Source organism: Crotalus tigris, unplaced genomic scaffold (assembly GCF_016545835.1).
Source record: "Crotalus tigris isolate CLP2741 ecotype Arizona unplaced genomic scaffold, ASM1654583v1 scf7180000020655.604591, whole genome shotgun sequence".
NCBI lineage: Eukaryota > Metazoa > Chordata > Lepidosauria > Squamata > Viperidae > Crotalus > Crotalus tigris.
Genome location: NW_024098126.1, coordinates 149,434 through 174,747, shown reverse-complemented (window position 1 = coordinate 174,747; position 25,314 = coordinate 149,434). Strand labels below are relative to the sequence as shown.

General features: G+C 41.1%; 1 protein-coding gene across 8 annotated transcripts in view; it reads left to right on the top strand.

Annotated features, from left to right (window-relative positions):
• KIF5A (kinesin family member 5A) overlaps positions 1-25,314 on the top strand; it is a 59,994-nt gene that overhangs the window by 22,522 nt on the left and 12,158 nt on the right. For 3 of the 8 annotated variants that reach the window (XM_039368161.1, XM_039368160.1, XM_039368163.1), the window contains exons 2-23: positions 2,976-3,063; positions 3,199-3,272; positions 3,432-3,536; positions 4,204-4,252; positions 4,414-4,469; positions 6,244-6,331; positions 7,966-8,090; positions 8,860-8,964; positions 9,733-9,881; positions 11,301-11,449; positions 13,785-13,960; positions 14,109-14,177; positions 14,802-15,008; positions 16,115-16,261; positions 16,641-16,829; positions 18,668-18,785; positions 19,340-19,416; positions 20,316-20,425; positions 21,378-21,479; positions 22,967-23,063; positions 24,368-24,439; positions 25,172-25,276. In XM_039368161.1, the coding sequence (XP_039224095.1) occupies positions 2,976-3,063; positions 3,199-3,272; positions 3,432-3,536; positions 4,204-4,252; positions 4,414-4,469; positions 6,244-6,331; positions 7,966-8,090; positions 8,860-8,964; positions 9,733-9,881; positions 11,301-11,449; positions 13,785-13,960; positions 14,109-14,177; positions 14,802-15,008; positions 16,115-16,261; positions 16,641-16,829; positions 18,668-18,785; positions 19,340-19,416; positions 20,316-20,425; positions 21,378-21,479; positions 22,967-23,063; positions 24,368-24,439; positions 25,172-25,276 (2,457 nt within the window). The remainder of the gene's footprint in view (positions 1-2,975; positions 3,064-3,198; positions 3,273-3,431; positions 3,537-4,203; positions 4,253-4,413; positions 4,470-6,243; positions 6,332-7,965; positions 8,091-8,859; positions 8,965-9,732; positions 9,882-11,300; positions 11,450-13,784; positions 13,961-14,108; positions 14,178-14,801; positions 15,009-16,114; positions 16,262-16,640; positions 16,830-18,667; positions 18,786-19,339; positions 19,417-20,315; positions 20,426-21,377; positions 21,480-22,966; positions 23,064-24,367; positions 24,440-25,171; positions 25,277-25,314) is intronic. The other 5 variants (XM_039368165.1, XM_039368167.1, XM_039368164.1 and 2 more) reach the window with 3 other exon arrangements.

Genomic DNA, 25,314 nt, shown 5'->3' with positions numbered 1-25,314 from the left:
AAACTATTTAGTAAAGCTGTATTACTATTATTCTTCTCATCTTTCCTATTACCTATCTCCTTATCTACTTATGACTATAACTTTGTTGCTTGTATCTTACAATTTGTTTTATTTAGTTTCCTAGTATGATTTATGTTGATTGCTTATTTAGTATCCTATGATTATCACTAAGTGTTATATCTTATGACTTATAATGAATGTATTTTTACGATGACTATGGTCATGATTTATCACTTATAGCTTTTATATACACTGAGAGCTTATGCACCGAAGACAAATTCCTTATGTGTCTAATCACACTTGGCCAATAAAGAATTCTATTCTATTCTATTCTATTTATCCATTCTGGTAATAAGCCATTTTTTTTGTTAGGAAAGCAATCTGATAATGTGAGTTGTTACTGGCACTTATCATCATATTCCTGATAAATATACAGTAGAGGTGACAAATAGATTTAAGGAATTAGATCTGATAGACAGAGTGCCTGAAGAACTATGGATGGAAGTTCGCAACATTGTACAAGAGGTAGCAACTAAAACCATCCCAAAGAAAAAGAAATGCAAGAAAGCAAAATGGCTCTCTGAGGAAGCTTTGCAAATACCTGAGGAAAGAAGGGAAGTGAAAGGCAAGGGAGAAAGAGAAAGATACACCCAATTGAATGCAGAATTCCAGAGAGTAGCTAGAAGAGATAAGAATGCCTTCTTAAATGAACAGTGCAAAGAAATAGAAGAAAACAACAGAATAGGGAGGACCAGAGATCTCTTCAAGGAAATTGGAGATATGAAGGGAACGTTTCATGCAAAGATGGGCATGATAAAGGACCAAAATGGCAGAGACCTAAAAGAGGCAGAAGAGATTAAGAAGAGATGGCAAAACTACACAGAAGAACTATACAAGAATGAGCTTAACATCCCAGATAACCACAATGAGATGGTCACTGACCTCGAACCAGACATCCTAGAATGTGAAGTGAAATGGGCCTTAGAAAATATGAGCAACAACAAAGCTAGTGGAGGTGACAGTATTCCAGCTGAGCTATTCAAAATCTTAAAAGACGATGCAGTAAAAGTGCTACACTCAATTTGCCAGCAAATTTGGAAAACTCAACAGTGGCCACAGGATTGGAAAAGGTCAGTTTATATTCCAATTCCGAAGAAAGGCAATGCCAAAGAATGTTCAAACTATCGCACCATTGCACTCATTTCACATGCTAGTAAAGTTATGCTTAAAATCCTACAAGCTAGACTCCAGCAGTATGTGGATCGAGAACTACCAGAAGTACAGGCAGGATTTCGAAGAGGCAGAGGAACTAGAGATCAAATTGCCAACATACGCTGGATCATGGAGAAAGCTAGGGAGTTCCAGAAAAACATCTACTTCTGCTTCATTGACTATGCAAAAGCCTTTGATTGTGTGGATCACAACAAATTGTGGCAAGTTCTTAAAGAGATGGGAGTACCAGACCATCTCATTTGTCTCTTGAGAAATTTATATGCGGGTCAAGAAGCAACAGTGAGAACTGGACACGGAACCACTGATTGGTTCAAAATTGGAAAAGGAGTCCGGCAAGGCTGTATACTGTCGCTCTGCCTATTTAACTTATATGCAGAGCACATCATGAGAAAGGCAGGGCTAGATGAATCAAAAGTTGGAATTAAGATTGCTGGGAGAAATATCAACAACCTAAGATATGCAGATGATACCACTCTAATGGCAGAAAGTGAAGAGGAACTAAAGAGCCTCTTGATGCGGGTGAAGGAGGAGAGTGCAAAAGTTGGCTTGAAACTCAACATTAAGAAAACCAAAATCATGGCATCCGGCCCTCTCAATTCCTGGCAAATAGATGGGGAAGAAATGGAGGTAGTGACAGATTTTATTTTTCTGGGCTCCAAGATCACCTCAGATGGGGACTGCAGCCAAGAAATTAAAAGACGCTTGCTCCTGGGGAGGAAAGCTATGGCAAATCTAGACAGCATACTAAAAAGCAGAGACATCACCCTGCCAACAAAAGTGCGTATAGTCCAGGCCATGGTTTTCCCAGTTGCAATGTATGGCTGTGAAAGTTGGACCATAAGAAAGGCTGAGCGCAAAAGAATTGAGGCCTTTGAACTATGGTGCTGGAGAAGACTCCTGCGAGTCCCTTGGACTGCAAGGCGTTCAAACCGGTCAGTCCTAGAAGAGATCAACCCTGACTGCTCTTTAGAAGGCCAGATCCTGAAGTTGAAACTCAAATACTTTGGCCACCTAATGAGAAGGAAGGACTTACTGGAAAAGGGCTTAATGCTGGGAAAGATTGAGGGCAATAGAAGAAGGGGACGACAGAGAATGAGATGGCTGGATGGAGTCACTGAAGCAGTAGGTGTGAACTACTGCTTCAGTAGTAGAGGATAGGAAGACCTGGAGGAATGTTGTCCATGGGGTCGTGATGGGTCGGACACGACTTCGCAATTAACAACAACAACAACTGGCACTTATAGGTAGCCAGTGCTAAAACCTCAAGAGAAATATTATTAACTTTGACGGATTAATCAGTTGTAGATTCTGGATCATATCCAAAGTCTGGGTCATTAGAGCTCATTACAGTAATCCAGATGAGATCAAGACATGATTCTATCATCTTTGGTCCAGATAAAGTCATAACTGGCTCATCAACTGAAGTGAAGCAAATGCCACCCACCATGGTCTCCACCTGCTGTTTAAGTAACAGCTGTGAGTTCAGGATCTTCACCCTTCTCCTATCCTCCAAGTATGTATCAGATTTCAGGTGAAATAATACTGGTTCCAGTATTCGGTATTCTGAATGCTTACTGATGTATAGCAGTTCAATTATGGAGGGAATTAATCCAATTTTATTTTGTCCCATCTAGACCATGACATCCTCTAGGCACTGTTTTTCAAGAATAATATACTGGATACTTCATGTAAACATTTGAGTATTCTAATCTACTATTTTATTTTTCTGTGTCCCTCTGCAGGGCAAGCCTTATGTCTTTGACCGAGTCTTCCCACCCAACACTACACAGGAACAAGTGTATCATGCTTGTGCCATGCAGATTGTCAAAGGTCAGTCTGGGCATGGTAGAATTTCAGGTACTTAATAGGATTGTTTGGGTAGGGCAGCAGGAAGAGAATAAATAATATCCATTAAAAATGGCTAAGTTTATTTTTGTCCTTCATCTTCCTTTTTTTTTTTTACAGATGTGCTGGCTGGGTACAATGGAACCATCTTTGCCTATGGGCAGACGTCTTCTGGAAAGACTCACACCATGGAGGTGAGGTGGTTTCTAACATATTTTAAAGCTGATCTATAACTAGAAAACACAGGCCTGATTGTAGCGTCTACAAATAGATCCTAGGTTTCAACAATCAAGCTTACCTGAAGAATTTGGGAGGGCTTGTTGAACTTACTGTCAATTCTTCTGTTTCACTAGGGCAAACTGCATGATCCCCAGCTCATGGGCATCATCCCACGCATTGCCCAGGACATCTTCAACCACATTTATTCCATGGATGAGAACCTGGAATTCCACATTAAGGTCAGAGACATACAAGGAGGGACCAGTGATATAGAGAGTGCTTATTACTTATCTGCTTGAAGCATTCTGTCCCATTCCTTAACTCCAGAACGTTCTTAGAACATTGGACACGTGTTCCACCACTTGCTTTCATGCACCAACTAGTGCAGTTTTCCTTAAATCATGCCCGCCATGGCCAGGTGAGTGGAATACAGCTAGATGGTGGCAGTGGTCCTGTGACCTTTGTCTGAAATGGTATAGGGTTTCCTGCCTGAGCAGGAAACTAGATGACCTCCAAGGTCCCTTCCAACTTTATTATTATTATTATTATTATTATTATTATTATTATTATTATTATTACTTCAAATGGCAGGTTCTGTTATGCCACCTCTGCTAAGAATATTCTAGATCTATTACCAGTAGTTAAGACTGATGAGAACTGTATTCCACCCTATTTGGACCTACTAGATTGATAGAAACTTGTTTTTTTTGTCCTGTTGCTCCATTGTATTTGTTACAAAATGGCTAAAAGCTTCACAATCCCCATCTGGAAGATTCAAGTTACCTATTTGGAATATCTGAGATTGTATAGTTGTTTGCTGCAGGAAAGGCATGCATCTTTGAGAACCAAAGCAGAGGTAATTTCCCATCTTCCCATTTTTCATTTTTTTATTCCTTCTCCTTTCAGGTTTCTTACTTTGAAATCTACCTGGACAAAATCCGTGATCTGCTAGATGGTGAGCAAGCTTCAAGGGATATCAAATATCACGTGGGGTGGAGAGCAAGCCAGGAGATAGAACAAATCAATGGCCTGGCAGTTGTGAAGATAGCGGGTAATTTAAATATATTTCCTTGGATTCATTGGGCTCTCTTTGACCCATTTCTTCTTCTTCCCCAGTGACGAAGACCAATCTCTCAGTTCATGAGGATAAGAACCGTGTGCCATTTGTGAAGGTGAGATAGTTGGGAAATTGAGCTAAGATATTCCCTAAAAACATCAATACTGGGCAATGGTCAATCTCAGTACCAAATTTTATTGACAGAGGAGCAAGATTGAAAAGTCTGGCTTTAGGTACTGTAGTACCAAAATCAATGAAAGCATTACATCTTAAAAGAAGTTCTGCTATTTTTTAAAATACCACATACTAGAGAGAGTTACGTAAAAATAGGATCTACAGCAGGGCTTTTCAACCAGTGGTACGGGTACCACTTGTGGTACATTGGCACTTGGCAGGTGGGACACGACCATCCTAGAAAAGTGGTAGCGGGGGAGGGAAATAAGCTGAACAGGTGGCAGCACCGCACAAGCCTGAGCGAGAGATGGCTGTCAGGGCTCAGCAGAAGCGCCAGGATCAGTGCTGCTTTCCAGCTGATCGGTGCTTCTTCAGGACTGTCAGGGCTCAGTGGAAGCACCAGGATCAGTGCCGGGCTCCAGCTGGAGCTTGGCACTTATCCTGGTGCTTCTGCTGAGCCCTGAAGAAGCACCAATCAGCTGGAAAGCAGCATTGATCCTGGTTATTCTGCTGAGCCCAGAAGAAGCGCTGATCAGCTGGAATGTTGCAGCATCTCCAGGGTCTTGTGATTTACATTCAGATTCTTGGCAACTGATTCATATTTATGACGGTCACAGTGTCCCGGGGCCATGTGAAGTGATCAAAATCTGCTGCAACCACCCAGCAGACAGGGGGAATAAAAACCAAACACCCCCCACCCTACCCCTGCTGCCAATCCTCAACAGAAACGCTCGCAACAATGAAAACCTCGGACAGGAGGAAGAGTGCCGCCGGGTGGGCAGGCAGGTGTCTTGTTCGGCTGTGGCTTGGGGAGCACTTTTTTCAGTGCTATTATAACTTTGAACAGTCATTAAGCAAACTGTTGTAAGTCGAGGACTACCTGTACTTTATCACTTTTTTCCTTTTTTGGGGGGGGGGGTCATCAAGTTTTTGACACCTTGTTAAGTGACTGGTGGTACTTGGATATTGCCATATCCTAAAAGTGGTACAATGGGTGAAAAGGTTGAAAAGCCCTGGTCTACAGTATTTGTGTGGGATGGAAAGATTCTCTCCAAAATTTCCGCTCTTCCTAGATATCCTTTTTTAGAACAGCTAGACAAGCTCCAGATGTTTTAAGTAATTATATTATACAAATTTATACATTTTTACATCAGTCTCAAGCAGCAAAACCAATGGCGAGGAATTGTGGGAGTTTGTAGTCCATTACAACCAGAGGGCACTAAATCACCCATTTCTGTTACTGAGCATTTGCCTAGAGCAGGGGTAGGCAATCTTGGCTCTTTTATGACTCATGGACTCCCAGAATTCCTGAGCCAGCCAATTCTGGGAGTTGAAGAGCCAAGGTTACCTACCCCTGGCCTAGAGCAAGAAGTCAGGACAAGTCTATGGAGATTCTCAGCCATCCAGATCGTGGTTATCTCAAAGATGCTTTTCCAAAAGGCAACTGGGCTTTATTTTTTCCTTGAGGAAAGACATTTCGCTTCTTATCCAAGGAAGTCAGTCAGAACTGAAGGAGCTTTTTGGATGAGAAACGAAATTTCTTCCTCAAGGAAAAAACAAAGTCCAGTTGCCTTTTGAAAAAGCACCTTTGAGATAAGTCAGGAAAAGCTACCCTGGTGTAAAGCTGAGGGAGTTAACTAGGAACAAAGCATATCAATTAACTGAAGGGAGTGATGGGATTACGAGCAAAAAATTTTTTTTCTTCTTCGCTTAAGGGTTGCACTGAACGATTTGTCTCCAGCCCTGAAGAAATCCTGGATGTCATTGATGAAGGAAAATCCAACCGCCATGTGGCTGTCACCAGTGAGTTTTGAAGACACGCAATTGGGAAAGGATGATGGCATATGGAACAGGCAGTTGGGGAACCTACATACAAAGCAGGAAGAATCTCTGTTTCACTAGGGCAGGGGTAGGCAACCTTGGCTCTTTTATGACTCGTGGACTTCAACTCCCAGAATTCCTGAGCCAGCATGGCTCAGCTTGGAAACCTCTCCCTTTCCCCTCAGCATGGCTGGCTCAGGAATTCTGGGAGTTGAAGTCCACGAGTCATAAAAGAGCCAAGGTTGCCTAACCCTGCACTAGGGCATTTTCAAGTGTTTTTTTGAGAACATTGTACCTCTTTGTTTTTGCAGATCCAGAAAAGCATCAAAAATGAGAGGGTTGTCTCTAGATCAGATTGAGGTAGTTATTTCAGGCAGAAGATGCCAGGATGGGGTGGGAACTGGTGGCAAGACACTGGAAATCCTTGAGCTGCCTGTTTTGGTTAGTCCATAGGATGGAAAATCATGTTCTGTGCCACAGGCTGCAAAACAACAACAACAACAACAACCAACTGGTTTCAGCTTTGGACCAACTCCTTCATTGGTTCAGTGGGTCACAGACTCTATAGACAGATCTGTACTGAAGAAAATGTAAGAAAAGAAAGGTTCTAGTGCTCAGGGAGAACCAGAGTGATAACACTTAAGATTTTAAGGACTATGCTCTGAAGCACAGAGCCGAGACTCTATGTGCAGGCAGTGGTGATGTAACTTTCAGGTAGGGGCAGAGTTTTATAATGATGGGGGCAAAGGCACCTCCATGTTTAGTCCAGCTCTATATGATGGGCTGTATGAGGCTGAATGAGTTCCTGTTAACATATTTATACACTAATAAAAAAAGTACAACTATCCCTTAAAGCGGGGGTGTTCAGACTTGGCCCCTTTATTACTTGAGTGCCTGGCTGAGGAATTCTGGGAGTTGAAGTCCACAAGTCATAAAAGGGCCAAGTTTGAACACCCCTGCCTTAAAGGTTACAGCAGCCGATTTTGATAAAGCTGAGCAGGGTTAGAGCTAGTTAGTTCTCGGATAGAGATTACCAGTAAATCTCAGCCTCTCCATTTTCTGTCCATAAGGATTCTTTCTGATCTCAATTTATAATTAGGAAGCAGTCACAACTATTTTTATCACCTATTTTGTTTGGTTGTGTTTTTCTGCAACCCAAAGTATTGTACTATAGGACTTGTGGGTGTGGGGTGTGGAGAACATGGATTTCCTGTAGAGAGTTGAAAGTAATCTAATTCTTAATATATTCAACTGGAGTAGCATTTTGATACTGCCTTCAAATGATAATTGCTTATTATCTCAAATCAAACGGTTTATAAGTTTCTGTAATGTTTGTTTTTAGACCTGCACATATGAGGATTATAGTAGAAAACAGACAAGTGTGTAGACCAGGGGTCTTCAAACTTGGCTCTTTTATGACTTGTGGACTTCAACTCCCAGAATTCCTCAGCCAGGCATGCTGACCCCTGGTGTAGACAAACTCATTTGCTAAGCTTTTTCGATAATACTGCCAATCTCCATGCCTCAAAGAGCCCTCAGTAGGCTGAATATTGTACAATTTCAGTGCAGGGAATCTCTGCTCAGAATTTGCTTATTTCTCTCTCTTAACCTTGCAGACATGAATGAGCACAGTTCCCGGAGTCACAGCATCTTCCTTATCAACATTAAGCAGGAGAACATGGAGACTGAGCAAAAACTGAGTGGGAAGCTTTACCTGGTGGATTTGGCTGGCAGCGAAAAGGTGCTTGGGACTTAAAAGAGATCTGAGCAGGAAAGCAAGCTGTTTGATTTCTTTCGTAAACTAAGATCAGCATCATACATAGGGAGCACGGTGACTTGCATTGTTAGGAGCTGGGTTGGAGGTTAGCAAGACCGTGTTCGAGACCTGACTGCTCCTATGGGGTGGGTGAGCTCCCATCCTTCCCTCCAGTTCCTGCCAGGGACATGAGAGGAGCACCCAACTGGGTATCCCCCAGGAAATGGTGATATCACCAGCTAATCCTTTCAACCCAGAAGCACCTGGTGCTTCTGACATGAATGGAATGTGAGCATCAGACATGTACTGTATTGCAGCAATGCCTTCATAAAATATATACCTTGAAGTTAAGACGGATTAAAATGTCACACTCTCCTCTCCTGGGTATCAGGAAACCCATTATTTGAATGACGGATCTCCAAGTCAGTATCTTAGGGATCTCCAGAGAACTATGTGCCTTAAATGCAATTAGGTGGCAAGTCTGAATAGTATATTGGGAAATCACTGAATGGGAGACTAGGCCCTGATTTGCCAGCCATAACTCTCTGCCACCCAAAGGAAATGATAAGGGTTTTTCTTGAGCCGTTTTTGGAGTGAAATACATTTCAGATGTTTGTGTCAGTTACTTTTCATTGGTATCCTCCCACTACCTAGGAAGCTTGTTTATTCAGAGAAGAAAGCCTCATTTTGGATTTAGTCCTTATAACGTACACATTTATCTCCATTATAATAAACAAATGTCTTCTCCTGGCAGGTCAGCAAGACTGGAGCTGAGGGAGCTGTGTTGGATGAGGCCAAGAATATCAATAAATCTCTGTCTGCACTTGGGAATGTTATCTCAGCTCTGGCTGAGGGCACAGTGAGTAGCGCATCCCTTAACAAAAAGATTGCTGGCCAGTTTTCCCCATCCTGGTGCTATACAGATATATAGGAATTTATATATGTCAACCCATCTCAAGGACATGAATCTGAGTGGACTAAAAACAATAAACAAAATGATAAATAACATAAATAGCAACTGACAGACAAAACTAACAATCCTTCCAATTAACACAACCAAAAAGAAAAAAAGAAAATGACATCTACCAGTTGTTCTGGGAGTAGGGGAGTTGAAGCCTGATATCTGAAGTTATAGTCGAAGAATAACTGCCAAAATTCATAGCTGATGTGATTTTTGGATTTCTGGGAATGGTGATTCAACAGGCTTGAAGAATGTAGCTAAAGCATCTGACACAATCAAAACTCCTGGAACATGTTGACTCAGGGGTGTCAAACTGGTGGCCTATAGGCTGCATGTGTCACATGCAGGCCACGCCCACCCTGGCTCTGCAAAGGCAAAAAATGACACGATACGTTACAATATGTCACATGACATGATCGAGTTTGACACCCATGTGTTGACTGCTCTAGAAAATATGCTTACCTATTAATTATTTGCTTCTGATGATTTAGGTTTTCCTTTCCTATCTGGAAGATGAAATTTCTAGATGAGTTTGCTAGTCCCTGACCATTGGATGTATAGGATTTTTTTTTTATTGATAAGAACTGTGAGTAGATTGGCATTTCTGTGGTCAATTTTGTCTGTGTGAAAAAGGCCAAATATGTTCCTTCCTATTATCTCATGCAGAAAAGCTACGTGCCCTACCGAGATAGCAAGATGACCCGTATCCTGCAGGACTCCCTCGGTGGGAACTGCCGCACAACAATGTTTATCTGCTGCTCTCCTTCCAGCTATAATGATGCTGAGACCAAATCTACTCTCATGTTTGGACAGCGGTAAGTATACTGACAGAATTGCTTTTTGAATGGATATTACCTGTTCTATCCTTCCCAATCTGGTATTCAGTACAAATTTTTAATATCAGGTATTAGCTAGCACTTGATTGGGGAAAGCTAATCTTAGTTTTTCCAAGGGGTAAAACAGAATTGGTAAAATGAATTACTAAATGGACTAGGATGGGGAAGTTGCTGGAAATGTACCAGGGTTTTTTTTAACATTAAAACATTATTCTGTAGATATTAGTACTTCAAAAAGCGGAAGGAAGGAAGGAAGGAAGGAAGGAAGGAAGGAAGGAAGGAAGGAAGGAAGGAAGGAAGGAAGGAAGGAAGGAAGGAAGGAAGGAAGGAAGTTCTAAGGGACATAAAATATCTACAGTATACTATGGGTATGAACAGATTTATCAGTCATTCCTTTCCCCCATGCAATCCTGAGATTTATAGCTTGAGTGGGTGGAAAGGGAAAGATAGGAATTCCTAATAAAATTCTCAGCATTGTTTATTGAACAATAATTCCCTAACATCCTTTGTGAAAAAAACACATTGATTAAGTTGATATAAAAAAAATCTACAGTATGTTTGCATACAGGACCTTAGATTGTATTGTATATTACAGCTATGTACATTACTTCTTTTAAGTTAAAATAAGGTCTACTTTAGGGACCAGTAGCTAAAAGGCTTGAAGAATGTAGCTAAAGCATCTGACACGATCAAAACTCCTAGAACATATTGACTCAGGGGTGTCAAACTGGTGGCCTATAGGCCGCATGTGTCACATGCAGGCCATGCCCACCTTGGCTTCGCAAAATTTCTTGATATTTTGCAGTATAACTGTCATCTCACTGCTTTGGAATTATCACAATTGTAGTAAAATATGTTAGTTTGGAAAAGGCTACTATTGGAATAGCCAGGTAAAATTGATTCTGCTGCTATTTTTGGAGATGAGGAATCTAGGGAAGGACTGATTTCAGCTGTGGAACACAAGCCTTGCATGGAAAGGGTCAAGATTTGATTATAAGCATCGTTTGCTAAGGTTGAGGTAAACTCCAGCCTAAAAATCTATTCTTGCTAGTCAATATATATGATATGAGCAAAGTATAGTAAGAGTTTCCTGTATTTTTAGAACTTCAGTCATCTGTGTCAATACTAGGAAGATGATCAATATAATAAATAAGGTGTAATGGAATGTCTTGGAAGGAAAGAGAAGCAGCAAGGTGGATGGACTCAATTCTGGTGGCAATGAGTGCACTGTTGGAAAACCTGAAAGATCCAATTATGGATATATCATTATGAGCAAAATGTATCTATGTGGTTGCTAGGAGTTGAAAACAAGTTGGCACAATCAGTCAATCAATCAAAGCAGAATGACCATTAAACAAAGCAAAGTCTTCTCCATAAAGATATTCGCTTCCATTTCAGGGCCAAGACAATCAAGAATACAGCATCAGTGAATCTGGAATTGACAGCAGAACAATGGAAGAAGAAATTTGAGAAGGAGAAGGAGAGGAACAAGACCCTCAAGGAGACAATTGCCAAGTTGGAGGCTGAGTTAGGACGTTGGCGTAATGGTAAGTTGGGTGCAAAGAAAACAAAGGTCCTATTTGCTTTGCTTTGTTATTGATTGCACTGTCTTTCAGAACTAAGTGATATTAGCAATAGGTGCATTTCCTGTCTATCAACCATATGTTGACAGGTTGAGATACGACTAAACAGGTGTTTTGGGCTAAAATTTATTTGAACCTGAAACCAAGCAATGAGAATTGCACATTTCCTCATTTTTTTACTATGCCAATAAATATTTGGAGTAGGAAATTAAAAAAAAAGCAAGGATACAAGCAAGGACTATAGCTACATTGCATTCTACAGAGCTGCATTTGCCTAATAGAAAGACTTTGGAAATGGTTATCAATGTCCTAAATCAGGGCTTTTCAACCGGTGGTACGCGTACCACTTGTGGTACATTAACGAGTGGCAGGTACATTAATGCAGCCCTGCCTAGCCACGTGTAGTGGGAGAGGGAAAGAGCCAGCGCAGGCAAGGACTAACTTGAGAGAATCCTCTGGAGCTGCAGAGTGGCTGGGGTGAGGCAAAGGCCCCAGACTCACTTCTGGCTCACCCTCCCCCATGAGAAAGGAGGAGGGGGGGTGGAGACAGGACAGGCTATAAAAGGAGGCAGTTTGGGCAGGAAAGGGAGAGAGAGAAAAAGCAGCAGCCTTGGGAGGAGGCGGAGTCAGCTCTAGCTGCACCGAAGGGAAAGAAGAAGAAGGAGGAAGAGGGTGGGGGGATAGGAGAGGAAATCAAGCAGGCTAGCCATGAGCCGATCTACAATTGCTGTGGCAGCCACCTGTGCTGGCAGCCAGCAAACAGGCAAGAAATGCAGCAGGGGAGGTTGCCCTCCAAGTGGAATGAAGAAAGGTAGCATCAGCTGGAGGTGAGACATGGAGGGAGGGAGGGAGATGGAGAGTGGAAGGATTCTTATGTGCTTTTGTGACTTTGAAGTTCTGGGATTTGTGCAATGCGGACTTTGTGTTCTTAAGGAGTGTTTGGAAATTTCTATTTGGCTGATGCTCCTGTTAGCTTCTATTGCACTGCTGTTGTTAGCTGTAAGTTTTGCTGCAAGGGATTTTGAAGTATTTTTCTCCTGAATGGATTTTGCCTGTAGCATTCCTTTACTTATGAATGGAGCCATTTGAGGAGGCTGCCTTAGCCAGCAGCCAGTACTTCCATTTTTTTTCTTCCTTAAGTGCCAGCTGCACTCCTTAACTTTCCTTTCTAGCCTGTAGCTAATTCTTAAAGGGGAATGTGCCTTTTTAAGCTAGTTCACTCAGCAGCTTGTCTTTTCTGTCTCTGGAGGCTTTTCCTTATTTGATGAATATATGGAAGAGAGAAAATATGGGGGGGGTCAAGTTCTTCCTTCAGAAGGAGATGGGCATGAGAAAGAGGGAAGGAGGGAGGGAGGGAGGGAAGTCCCGCCTTAGCACTTGGCCGCCAGCAGCCCTGCCATTGACTTTGCTTGTCAAAAGGTTGCAAAAGGGGATCACATGACCCTGGGACACTGTGACCATCATAAATATGAATCAGTTGCCAAGCATCCAAATATTAATCACATGACCCTGGGCATGCTGCAATGGTCATAAGTGTGAAAAATGGTCATAAGTCATTTTAGTGCAATTGCAACTTTGAACAGGGTTTTTAATTGGGGGGGGTCATCAGGTTTTTGACACCTTGCTAGGTGGTACTTGAATATTGCCATATCTTAAAATCGGTGAAAAGGTTGAAAAGCCCTGTCCTAAATGTCACATTGATTCATGTAGTTTAAGGACAGATGATCCCAGACATATGCTGTATGTATGTATGATGTAATAAAGATGCCTCAGGTTGCCTAGGAACTAAATAATAAGTGCAGATATGACAAAGGGTCTGAAATACAAGGGACAGTCATAAGAACTTAGACTACTGTCATATATCAAGTCAGATTATTCAGCATGGACAGAAGATGGAGATGCTAAGGAGTGAACTTGGGACCTTATGCGATGTAATTTCTCTTCACTGGATTTTTTTATTTTTACTCCTATGATAAAACAGATGTAGTATTCCTTTAACATATTAGGTGCTTATTGTGAAAAAATATTGCATAATCCACTCTCCATTCAGAGATTTGGACCAAAGTGGCCTTGAATTTCAGAGTTTATCTAGCCCTGAAAAAGGACACCTATTTTCCTTAATTCTGATACCTCTGAATGGGCTTCACATTTTTAGAATGGTGAAAAAATGTGATTTCTCATGTAATCATTGCACAGATCTGTCCCTGAAAGGCACTGTGATACCTTCTGATTCATAATAAACACAGCAGTAAAATAAGTGTGTGAAAATGTTCCTTGTCTTCTATTTAAACATTTTTAGGTGAGAATGTCCCAGAAACAGAGCAGTTGAGTGATGAGGAGAAGGTGGTACCTGATATTTGTGATGAGACACCCATTAATGATAACAACTCCTCCATCGTCATCCGGATCTCTGATGAGGAGCGGCATAAGTATGAGGAGGAGATCCGCAAACTCTACAAGCAGCTTGATGACAAGGTAGAGATCTCTCCTCCATCCCATATAAACTTCTCCTGAGTTGCTTTTAACCCCATCTCAGTCACAATGTCTTTTCTTTGTGCCTTACCTGTCTCAACCATGGACGCAGCATAAGGTAGTGAGCAATGACATATTTTTGTCCAATCAGGATGATGAAATTAATCAGCAGAGCCAATTGATGGAGAAACTAAAGGAGCAGATGCTGGACCAGGAGGAGGTGAGTAATTTTCCTAGGGTACCTTTATGCACATGCATCCTGACTTTTTATCTTTGTTACTTAGTTTAAGCCAGCCTTTCCTCAAAGAAGCAAATGATATCATAGGTCAGGGGTAGGCAACCTTGGCTCTTTTATGACTCGTGGACTTCAGTTGAAGTCCACGAGTCATAAAAGAATCAAGGTTGCCTATCCCTGTCATAGGTCATTCTTTCTCCTCACATTGTCCTCCCAACAGTCCTGTGAGAGATGATGATGTGTCCAACATTGCCTAATAAGCTTAGTAGATGGCTATGGATTTTGTCCTGGTCTTCCCATCACTTTAATTAAATACTGTAATTGTATTCCGGTTCTCCCCAGTTACGTGTCTTCAGGCTCTATTAGACTGCAGCTGTGATCATTCTAAGCAAGCTACTTCACTGACTGGAATTGATGGAGATATAATCAGAAGGCAGTTGGGTAGAGAAAGACTAGTATAACCATAACAGCGTTCTATTTCTCAGCACTCTGTACATATCTCTATATATTTCTATCTCTTTTTACATCATCCTCACCTGGCCTTTCTTATATGTCCTCTGACATTTTTCTAACTACTCACTAACTCACCCCGCCTTTTCCTTCTGATAGCTGCTAATGTCCACTCGTGGGGACAATGAAAAAGTGCAACAGGAACTAAGCCATCTGCAGTCTGAGAATGATTCCGCTAAGGAAGAGGTGAAGGAGGTACTGCAAGCTCTAGAGGAGCTGGCTGTCAACTATGATCAGAAATCCCAGGAAGTAGAAGATAAAACTCAGCAGAATCAGCTATTGGTGGATGAGTTGTCTCAGAAAGTGGTAAGTGCTGAGATCTTGTGGATCGTAAAACATGAGTTAGAGTTCAAGTGTTGCCCTTTGTAGAATCAATACATTCATCAAAATTTCAAAAGGACTTAATAAAGTTATTAAAAAGCCATTCAGTAACAAAAGAAGTTTTGTTAGGATGCCAAAAAGAAATTATACAGAGATTCCTTAGAGAAAGATTCCAGGACTGTAGTGATTCCAAAACTGCACAAGATTCCAGAATAGCAGCACCATAGAACACCATAATAAATTCACCATAGCCTTTTTTTTTTTTTTTGGTCTAACTAATGAAACTTCCATTGCCATAACAAAGGGAATGGGTGTGCTGTTGTCTCCAGTTAGATGTTTACTCAGAAACTTTGCGTATATTCAAGTTTAAACCATTTTTTCTTCTTAATTTTGTTTTGTATAATCTAATTCCTACCAGAGGGTTTACATTTAAATTAAGACACTTAAGAAATTCAATTATTAATTTGTAAGAGAAAATTAATCTTATTGTATATAATACAGATAGGGAAATTTGGAGAGAGGAGTTGCTCGGACATTACCCCTGAATTGTATCTGAAGAGGGATGAGAGGGAAGAAAGGAGAGGAGAGAGAAAAGAGTAAAGGAGGGGAGAAGGAAGTAGGAAGGTTGGAGGAGAAGAGGAGAAGTGGGGAGAAAGGGGAGGAGAGTGGTGAAGGAAAGAGAAGAGGAGAGGAAGAAGAAGGAAGTAGGGAAGAGAAGAAAGGGAGAAAGAAGGTAGAGAAGAAGGAGTGTGGATACGATGAAAGGGGAAATGGGCGAGCAACACTAAAAGTCATGTGTATGTATTTATTTCATTTTGTTAAAAGTATCTTATATATGAATGTAAAACGAATGTATGTTAACATCTGATAAATATCACGGTATATGTATGGGGGAGAGTTTGGAAAAATAAAAAAAATTATTAAAAAAAGAAAGAAATTAAATCATTAATTTATGAATTAATTCAGTTTTATTTACTTAATTTAATTCAAGAAATTAAGGTCTTTTCCCTTTAACTTTGAGAGTCCCAAATTTTTAAACCAGAGGAATTCTCTTTGATCTGGATAAGCCACAGATGTCTTTATCTTTACAGGCCACCATGTTATCTTTGGAATCAGAGTTGCAGCGCCTACAGGAATTCAGTGCGCATCAGCGCAAACGCATTGCTGAGGTCCTCAATGGCCTTATGAAAGATCTGAGTGAATTCAGCGTCATTGTGGGCAATGGTGAGATCAAACTGGTAAGCAGCTGGTAGGAGGTCAATGTTTGGAAATAAGAAAAGTAGTCATTCACTCTCAGTTTAGAAACATATAATGTTTTTCTTTGGGAGTATCTGCTATATTTAATCAAGCCCTTTTAAATGCTATGCCCAACTAAAAAAAAAAATAGAAACAGAGGGGTTCATTTAAGGCATTTAAGTGCTGGCATTACTGCATACAAAAATGGAAGAAAGTACGAAAAACTACTTAGAAATAATGGAATTTAATGATCTGGGAACAGAGTCATCTGATGAGCAAAGGAAAGAAGGAAGGATGTATAAACTGTTCTGCTTCTTAGAATCATACATTGAACTATGTGCCCCAAATAATACGTTTTCTTTTAAAATTGTTAATTTGTAGCCAGTAGAAATTAGTGGTGCCATTGAGGAAGAATTTACTGTTGCCCGGCTCTACATCAGCAAGATCAAATCAGAAGTGAAATCAGTTGTGAAACGTTGCCGTCAGCTGGAAGGTCTTCAAGTTGAGTGCCACCGCAAGATGGAGGTGACAGGACGGGAATTATCTTCTTGCCAGCTTCTCATTTCTCAGGTCAGATTTATGGAAGTGGAGATGAAAGGACACTAGCTATGGCATTTAAAACTGATAAAGGGTAGAAATAAGAGGGACCAGAATACCTCTCATAGGAAAGCATCTAGATTTTCACAATCTGGGTAAGGAATCTCTGGCCTTCCAGATCTTATTGAATTAACATCCCCTCCATCTTTCATTGTTGGCCATCATGCTGGGTGGGATTGATGGAAATTATAGTGCAGCAGTATCTGGGATTTATAGGCTACCTACCTCAGTTTTATGTTTGAGAGCTAGGAAGTAGAAAAAGTAATACAATCCGATCAGGAACTGCATTGGATTTAATTAGCTTTCTTTTCTTCCAATCTGGAGTAGAAAAGGGATGATCTCCCATGCCGTCAGGAAAGGACTATGTCGGAGAGAAGTTTGACAAATGTTTTAAAGGATTACTTCTTTGAACAACCTGGCCCTCTGTTATTTCTTAGTCAGCTCCTATAAAGAGGTATCAGGAAACCTGAAGCTCCAGCTTTAAGGAAGACAGATAAGATGGAAAAAATTTTTGGGGAGATCGTTGAGAGCTCCTAATTCAGGAGACCTTAGCTGACTGGTTAAAACTTTGGTTTGGTGTCTAGATTCAGGAGCTCTGGAGCTTGTACCACTGGTTTTGTTGATCCAGTTTATCGCTTCTACTATTGTTTCAGTAGGGAGAAGATACCATTGGTACCAATCCATGAATATTTCTTACAGCAAATCTATAGAAGTCAAATGGTTGGCATGTGTCTTTAAATATTTATACATATATATCTGGGAGACCAAGCTCAAGCAGAGTGTCTAGAAGCGCATACACAGCTGTTTCCCAGCAGGAATCTTAATGTTCTTTTGGACATGGTAATATCTGTAACAATGGATCAGCATAAACTGTGGAGCATGGTGTCATTGGAAGCTAACCTGAGAGTGGGATTTTTTTTCTTTTTAAAAAAAATCATAGAGGGTTTATTCCTTCTCCTATTTCCATTTTTTTCAAATACTAGCTCATATATTACCCTTCTTTCTCTAATGCCACTATTCTAATCCATTTTTCAACCTTCTCACGATTGCTTCTAATTGTGTATGAAAACAATGAGAAATCTAATTATAGATCACTTTGGTACACAGAGCTCTGTTTTAATATTTAATATTTTGGGATGTATCCCTAGGGCCAGACTTCATGCTGTTGCATATCGTGATTCTATATACCAATTTTTAAAACCGGATCAGAGAAATAGCAGATTGAGGATAAGTTAAATTCTTTCTCCATTTTTTGTTTCCCAATTCTGGATCACACAAACATTCCTTTCTTTTAATTAAAAAATTCTGCTGGCAAGTGTTCATGAATCCACAGTTCCATGAAGAATTTTATGAGGGTGTATGTGAAATGGGGAGATCACACAACATATCTACACCCACAAGCACTCACACTGATTATTTTTTGTTCCAAAAACATTTCCTGTTTCAAATAGTCATTAATGATTCATCTAATTAATATTAATCCTAATTTAATCTAATCTAATTAATCATGTGTATTATTTCTTAGAAGTGGTCCTATTGGTTGCAGCTTCTGGATGTACTTGCATAGAATTGTACTGTAAACTATGATAGGCATACCCTTGAAATACAGCATGGAAGGGGCTTTTTGATTGTTTGGTCTTCTCTTTGTTTTGGAACTCTGAAGATGTATTTGAGAAGAAACGACAGTTTCCAAGTTTGGACAGGCAGAAAGTTGAGTTCTTCCTCATAGAAAATAAGATTAGGAAGTCTGGAATCTGGACTACGTTTGTGAAAGGGATCTCTTATTTGCTTACATTTCCCAATCTTCTCAGCATGAAGCCAAGATCCGTTCACTTACTGAGTACATGCAAAGTGTGGAGCTGAAGAAACGGAACCTGGAGGAATCTTATGATGCTCTGAATGAAGAGTTGGCTAAATTGCAGGCCCAAGGTAATATGGATGGTAGTGGGCTTATGGCATAGTTTATGACTGGTACAGAAGTATGTAAATAATTCAGGAAATGTGTTGATGGGAGAAATGGCAGAATACATAATTGAATGCAGAATGTTTGAGTCCTTGTGTATAGTGTTGTTTGCTTGCAAGTGCCTTTGACTATGTGTGAATCTTCACAATAGCTCCTTCCTATTATTATTTATTATGTGTAAGTAGCTTGTTCATTTGTTTACATAATCCTTTCTTATATGCATAATGGTATGAAGCAGGTTACCGTTTCTCTTTTATAGATGAAGGAGGGAGGGTATGCAGAAGAAGTCTTTTTTTTTAAAAAAAAAAAATCTTTTTACTCCACTCTTAAACCTTGAGATTGAGAGATTAAATTGAAGGAATAACCTGCTCAAGAAACCATGGTAAATTAAATGAGCAATTGATGTTTTAGCCTAATCTTCTAGATCAAGAAAGCAGATTACTGATCTAACACTGGTCACCAACCCATGCTCTAACTCTGTCTCCATCCTCTCATTAAGGATCTTTCTTCTCTCCCACAGAGACTGTGCATGAAGAAGCCAATGAGCAGGACCTGATACAAGATACAGATGAAGTCAAAGTTAGTACAAGAGATAAGGCACGTCTTTCTTCATCAAGGGTGTTATTCCTCTTGTGCAATCCCTTTGGCCCCTGGCAGCATTAATTAAAAAGAGGGGTAGAGATGGGGGAAATAAAGAAAGATAGAGAGACAGAGGCCCAGACAGACGTATTTCAGGCTCTAAAAGGAGAACTGTCATGGTCAGAAGATGAAGAGGAGTTACAGGAGAGTCATCAGCCTGAGCACATTCACTGGAAGAGTTGCAGGCAGGGAAAGCAGTATTGCCTAGCAACCTGGAGAGGCAGCTATCAGAAGCCTTAGAAGATGAAGAGGCGGAGCTAACACGTCCCCCCTGTGCAAGAGCCTAACAGGAAGAGAAGAGGACTGAGCAAAGATGCTCAACAAAACTATGGGCCATAAAGAATACAGACACAGACAGACAGACAGACAGACACACACACACACACACACACTGCCTCCCCCCCAAGGAACAAATCCAAATCTCACTGCCCCTATATAAGGAATGCCCCAACTCTTTAGCTTATCTTCTCAAGGAGTAAGCCTGGATTCTGATGCCACAACTGACTGACCCTCTGGTACCTTATTTATGATTTGAACTCTCTCTTGCCTCTAATTTAAGCTGGTTGATTTTTGTGGTCCGGGTAAGTCATGAGGGACGACGATTGTTTGTCAAACCATTTTTGCCATTAGAGTTGTTCTCGAATACTTATTTAGTAAAGATATAAGACTTAACTGTGCACTTGTGATATCCATGAGCCAGAATAGGACAAGAACAGAGAGGACAAGCATATGATGGGCTGTTGAGAGTATAGCTTTGCTGGAAAATAATATAATTTTGAAGAGTATCCAAGATTTGCTGCTTTATGAGGGGCCTTAGCACTGCTATCTACACATCTGAATTGCTTTCCTTCCTGCAGAAGGCCTTGGAAGTGCAGCTAGAGAATCACCGTGAAGCCCACCACAAACAGTTGGCACGACTACGTGATGAGATCAACCAGAAGCAGAAAATCATCGATGAGCTTAAAGAGTGAGTAATTTTTAGGCTGGGGCAAGATGTCCTGATGGGAAGGAGAGAGATTCTCATTATAAGATAGGTTATGTTGGAGATGAGAAGCTGTTGGTTTTGGGTTTTTTTTGGGCAGGGCCCAAAATCAGTTTCAAGAGACTGATGGCAAAGTATCAGCAGAAAATTGAACAAAGTTTACAAGGCAGGAGGAATGTGAAAAGAATAAAATAAGCAGCAACCATTTATGAACATGTGTAGAATAGAAATTAGGAGCAAAGATGGAAGTTAGGGCAAGGATAATCATCCTTGACCAACCTCACATCCTCCAGCTGTGTTAGGACTGCAACTCCCAGTTACTAACAATTTGAGCTTTATAGTCTTTCTTAATAAGTCTGGAGGAGCCAAATAGGAGAAATCTCATGTTAATTAACTCTAAAAGTAATGACAATGTGGTATAGCTTGAGTTGTTTACTACTGTAAACCCATATCTCTTGTGTGACATAAATTCAGCTGTCAGGAATCCTTTAATTTGTGTATAATCAATAGGATTTATAGGCTGGTAATTAAGATCCTGAGACTATGAACTAAATCTAATTTAATGCCAGTAATTCCTTCCTGAGAGCTGAAGCTTATTCAATAGAACTGGTCCTAATAAAAATTCCTTAGGCTGGATTGCTGCAATTAAAAATTCATTTATACCAATGCTAAACCTGCAAGTATATTCAAAATTAGAAGCTGGTTGTGATGGAAATGCTTAAAAGATGGTTGAAGCAAATATCCTCTTTTATATATTGTCCTGAAATACAGTCCCTTAAGCATCAAGGCTTTGACTCTTTAGTCTCCATGTCTTGAGCCTTTAGCACTGAATCCTTTTGCAGATCTTATGCTAAATTGAAAGGCTGCTGGATAATTATGACAATCTGTTTATCATCCCAACAATAGCATATTTCTCCATACATTCTTTCCTGTCCAGCTTAAACCAGAAATTAGAACTTGAACTGGAGAAACTTCGTGCTGACTATGAGAAACTCAAGAACGAGGAGCAAGAGAAATCACAAAAGCTTCAGGAGCTGACGTGAGAATTCTTCCCTTCCAGAGATATTTTCAGTTGCCTTTCTTCATCCCTGAGTTTAAGAATAAGTCCCACCATCTAAAACAAAATGTGTTTGGTCCTGATGAATTCTGGGATTTGATGCCATAAGGCATCAGCTGAGAAAAGCTAATGTACATTAAATCTATGTAGTGAGCTGAGGAAGAAACTATAACTCAATTGAATGAGGACACATTTAATAATTCAAATATATTTGGTTTAAAAAAGAACATTTATCAGATTGACCCAAAAAGGTGGTCTTAAATTGAAGATGATCCTTCACAAGGAAATGTCATGACTGGGTCTTATTTCATATTTCTAAAGCTTTGCACACTTCCTGTTTCCTTCCCCTTCCAGTAAGAACTTGTTCAAGCCTGCTGTGTCTCACTTCCTTCTTCATTGCTTCCATAATGACCCATATGGGGGTTCTTCTTTTCCTACATAGAATAGCTCTAGAACATTTTACAGCTTGGGTCAAAACAGATGGTGCTCAATCCCCAATTCTAAGAGATTATTTATATTCATCTGCAATCGAGTTATCTGGAAGGGATCAGAGAACCATTCTACCTCAGTTGTACTTGTTTTTCCTCTGCCACCAAATCTGCCTACTCTCACATATATGCAGTTGAAGTTTCCCTCCTTCAACAAAAAAACCCTATTTCCTAAGACTTTATAAAACAGGCATGTACAATCTAAGGTGGTTAACCTGGAATGGAACCCATAGATCCCCTCCAAAAATTGCCATTAATCGTGACAATTTTTCAAAGGGCAGAAGACATGATGATTAGGCATCTGGGGAATGATTGTATCAAGTCACGTTTTTGTCCTAGTTCTATTGTCTTCGGTTCTGTACTCACCTACATTTTGGAATATGTAGTTATGCCACTCAAAGGATCAATGAGACTTTTAGGCTGGTAAAAGTTGTAAAAGAGTATAAAAGCTCAGAACATGAAAATTAATTTAGCCATTATTTTTTTAAATCAATTTGTACAGCTGCCCATCTCAATAAATGACTGGGCAGCAAACAATATCAAAATAAAAATAAAAACAAGTACAAGAATGAACATACATAGAAGCCAAGGAAGAATTGCAATCCACAGTCACTAACACAGCTAGGAGATGGGTCCCTTCACACCTCCATGGCCCCCGGCCTGGGCAGAAAGCCAACTCTTTACAAAAGATCTGCAAGACTGAGAACATCCTGCTCCCCAAGAGAGAATATTCCATCAGGCAGACGCTACTTCAGAAAAGGCTCACTTTCTAGGCCCCATCAAACGACATTCCTTTGAAGCAGCCCATCCTGCATGTCTATGACTGCCTCTAGTCTTGACCATATGCAGGATTCTAAAGCTTAAGGTAATGGACAGCACCTGCTTGTGCTACCAGTTATGCTTCAGTGAGGACAATTAAATTCTTATGAGAACACTTTTCCCAATGTTGTCTTTGTCTCACACGTTCTTTCTGCTTCACAGATTTCTCTACGAGCGCCATGAGCAGTCCAAGCAAGACCTCAAGGGGCTGGAGGAGACCGTTGTAAGCATCCCAAAAGGCAGTGTTCTCTCATCACTGGTGAATAGACTCACATCTATGGCAGCAGCATTGGGTACAAGGAGGACTCTGTCATGTGATGGCCACTTTTTAGGACTCCCAGCTGTTGTAAAAAAAAACCTGAAAATTTAATCACTTTTTTCCCTCTTGTGGCCCTTTTTTATTCCATTCCCCTTCCTGGTGAAGTAAATCTGAAGGGGTGTGATGGTGATTGGCACTATTGCAGAAAGATTTGGAGGGAGAGCTTACTCACTATTAATCTATTTCTGCTATCTTTTGCTCTCCTTGTGAAGCTATGTTAGAAGGGAGTTAAAACTACTAAGGCGCACAGACAGGTTCACCCCATTTTCAGAGTCTCTCTAGAATTACCTAGAACAGTGATGGCGAACCTTTTAGAGACCAAGTGCCCAAACTGCAACCCCAAACCCACTTATTTATCTCCGGGTGCCAGGTGGTCATGGCAGACTGGGTGGGTGTGGCCAAGGTTGCTTATGGGGAGGGACGCCTGTGGGGACTGGACAGGGTTGGGGGAGATCCAGGGAGTCTCTGGCAGGTGGGGCGGTGGGCTGGAGGCTCATCCTGTGGAGTGAGGTGAGGCAGCCATTGTCACAGGGCAAGGCGAGGCAGGGACCGGGGTGGCTGCTGCTGACACTATTGGCCTGCGCACACAGAGGCCAGTAAGTGCATGGGGGCTGACAGTGTCCGTCAGCAGCCACAGCCTGCCGGCCCCTTGACTGGCGCACTCTAGGGCTCTGCAGCCCACCGCCAGCAGTTCAGAGAAGCCGACTCTGAGCTGGATGGATGGCTGACAGCTGAGGAGACGATGTAATGGGTCATGCCCGGGAAAAGGAGAGCATGAGAGGCCAGGAGGGATGGGACAGGGGGAAGGAAACCAGCCATGCTGCGATGTATCTGGCCATGTCAGATCTCGGCGAGTTAGTGGGCAGCTGGTTGAAGAGGGACGGTTGCCATCTCTGGGGCATGGCACGCGTGCCCACAGAGAGGGCTTTGAGTGCAGCCGCTGGCACGCGTGCCATAGGTTCGCCACCACTGACCTACAGTATATCCTTGTAAAACAACTAATTGCCTCATAAGTAGTTTGCACATTAACTGACTTTATCCATGGAGAGCAGCAGTTTATCTCTTTGGGGCTTAATCTGACAAGAGTTGGTTGAGCAAGTGACTAATGTAGCTTAAAGAGTTGACATAATATCCTCCCCTTCTGTGACCCAGTTAAATGTGTTTTGGGAATAGAACCAGAGGAAGAGAATGGGAGGCTAAAACATCTTATCTCAACTTGCCTTTCTATGTGTGTGCCCTTCTAGGCCCGTGAACTCCAGACCCTCCACAACCTTCGCAAGCTGTTCGTTCAAGACGTCACGACTCGAGTTAAGAAAGTAGGTACTCTTGAAACTCATCAAAAACTTGTGAATCTTTGAAACACTTTATCTTTGAAAGGAATTTTTATAAAAACCTCTTAAAACTGGAGACTAGCCGTTCTGTCCCCAAATTGCAGGTTGGAGTGAGTTATTGTATTTGCCTAAAGCCACCATCTGAAGTCATTGAAAGGGTGGGATATGATGTGAAAGCAAATCTGTGTTGATGTGCCATGTCTCTTAGGTATTATTCTACACTAGCTAGACTCCTTGAAAATCCTCTGATTCACTAATAACTGTAAAATTAGGTAGTCTTAGTAAGATAGGGTTGGAGCCTCAACCCAATCTTAGGAAACCCTCTGTGCAGGTCAGATGTGTTCTTTCCATTGGAAAGGAAATTCGCTTTCTCCTAATTTCCCCACATGGCAGTTTTGAATCTTTACTCAAATTAAGGTAGAAAATGGTTTTGTTGAACATTTCTTAGTCAAGTTAGATTAAATTCACAGTCATTCCCAATTCTGGAGCCCATATTTGTCATTCCTTATCTTGTATGATCCACATTTTACACTTGGAATTACAGTTCTTTGTGGAGGCAACTAAAGAACAAAGTTTAGTGTGGACCGATCCAAATAGTTTCCTTTGGGCTTTGCACTGCTGGTGCCACTGCTGTACTATCTCATACAGAGAATCTTCCTCTTTCCCCATCTCCTTCACTGCTGCAGAGATAAATATCTTCTTGCTGTTTCTTTCCAGAGTGCGGAGTTGGAACCCGAGGACAGTGGGGGGGCTCATTCCCAGAAACAGAAGATTTCCTTTCTTGAGAACAACCTGGAACAGCTTACAAAAGTTCACAAACAGGTGAGTGGCTGAGTGAGAGCCAAGCAACTACAAAGAGG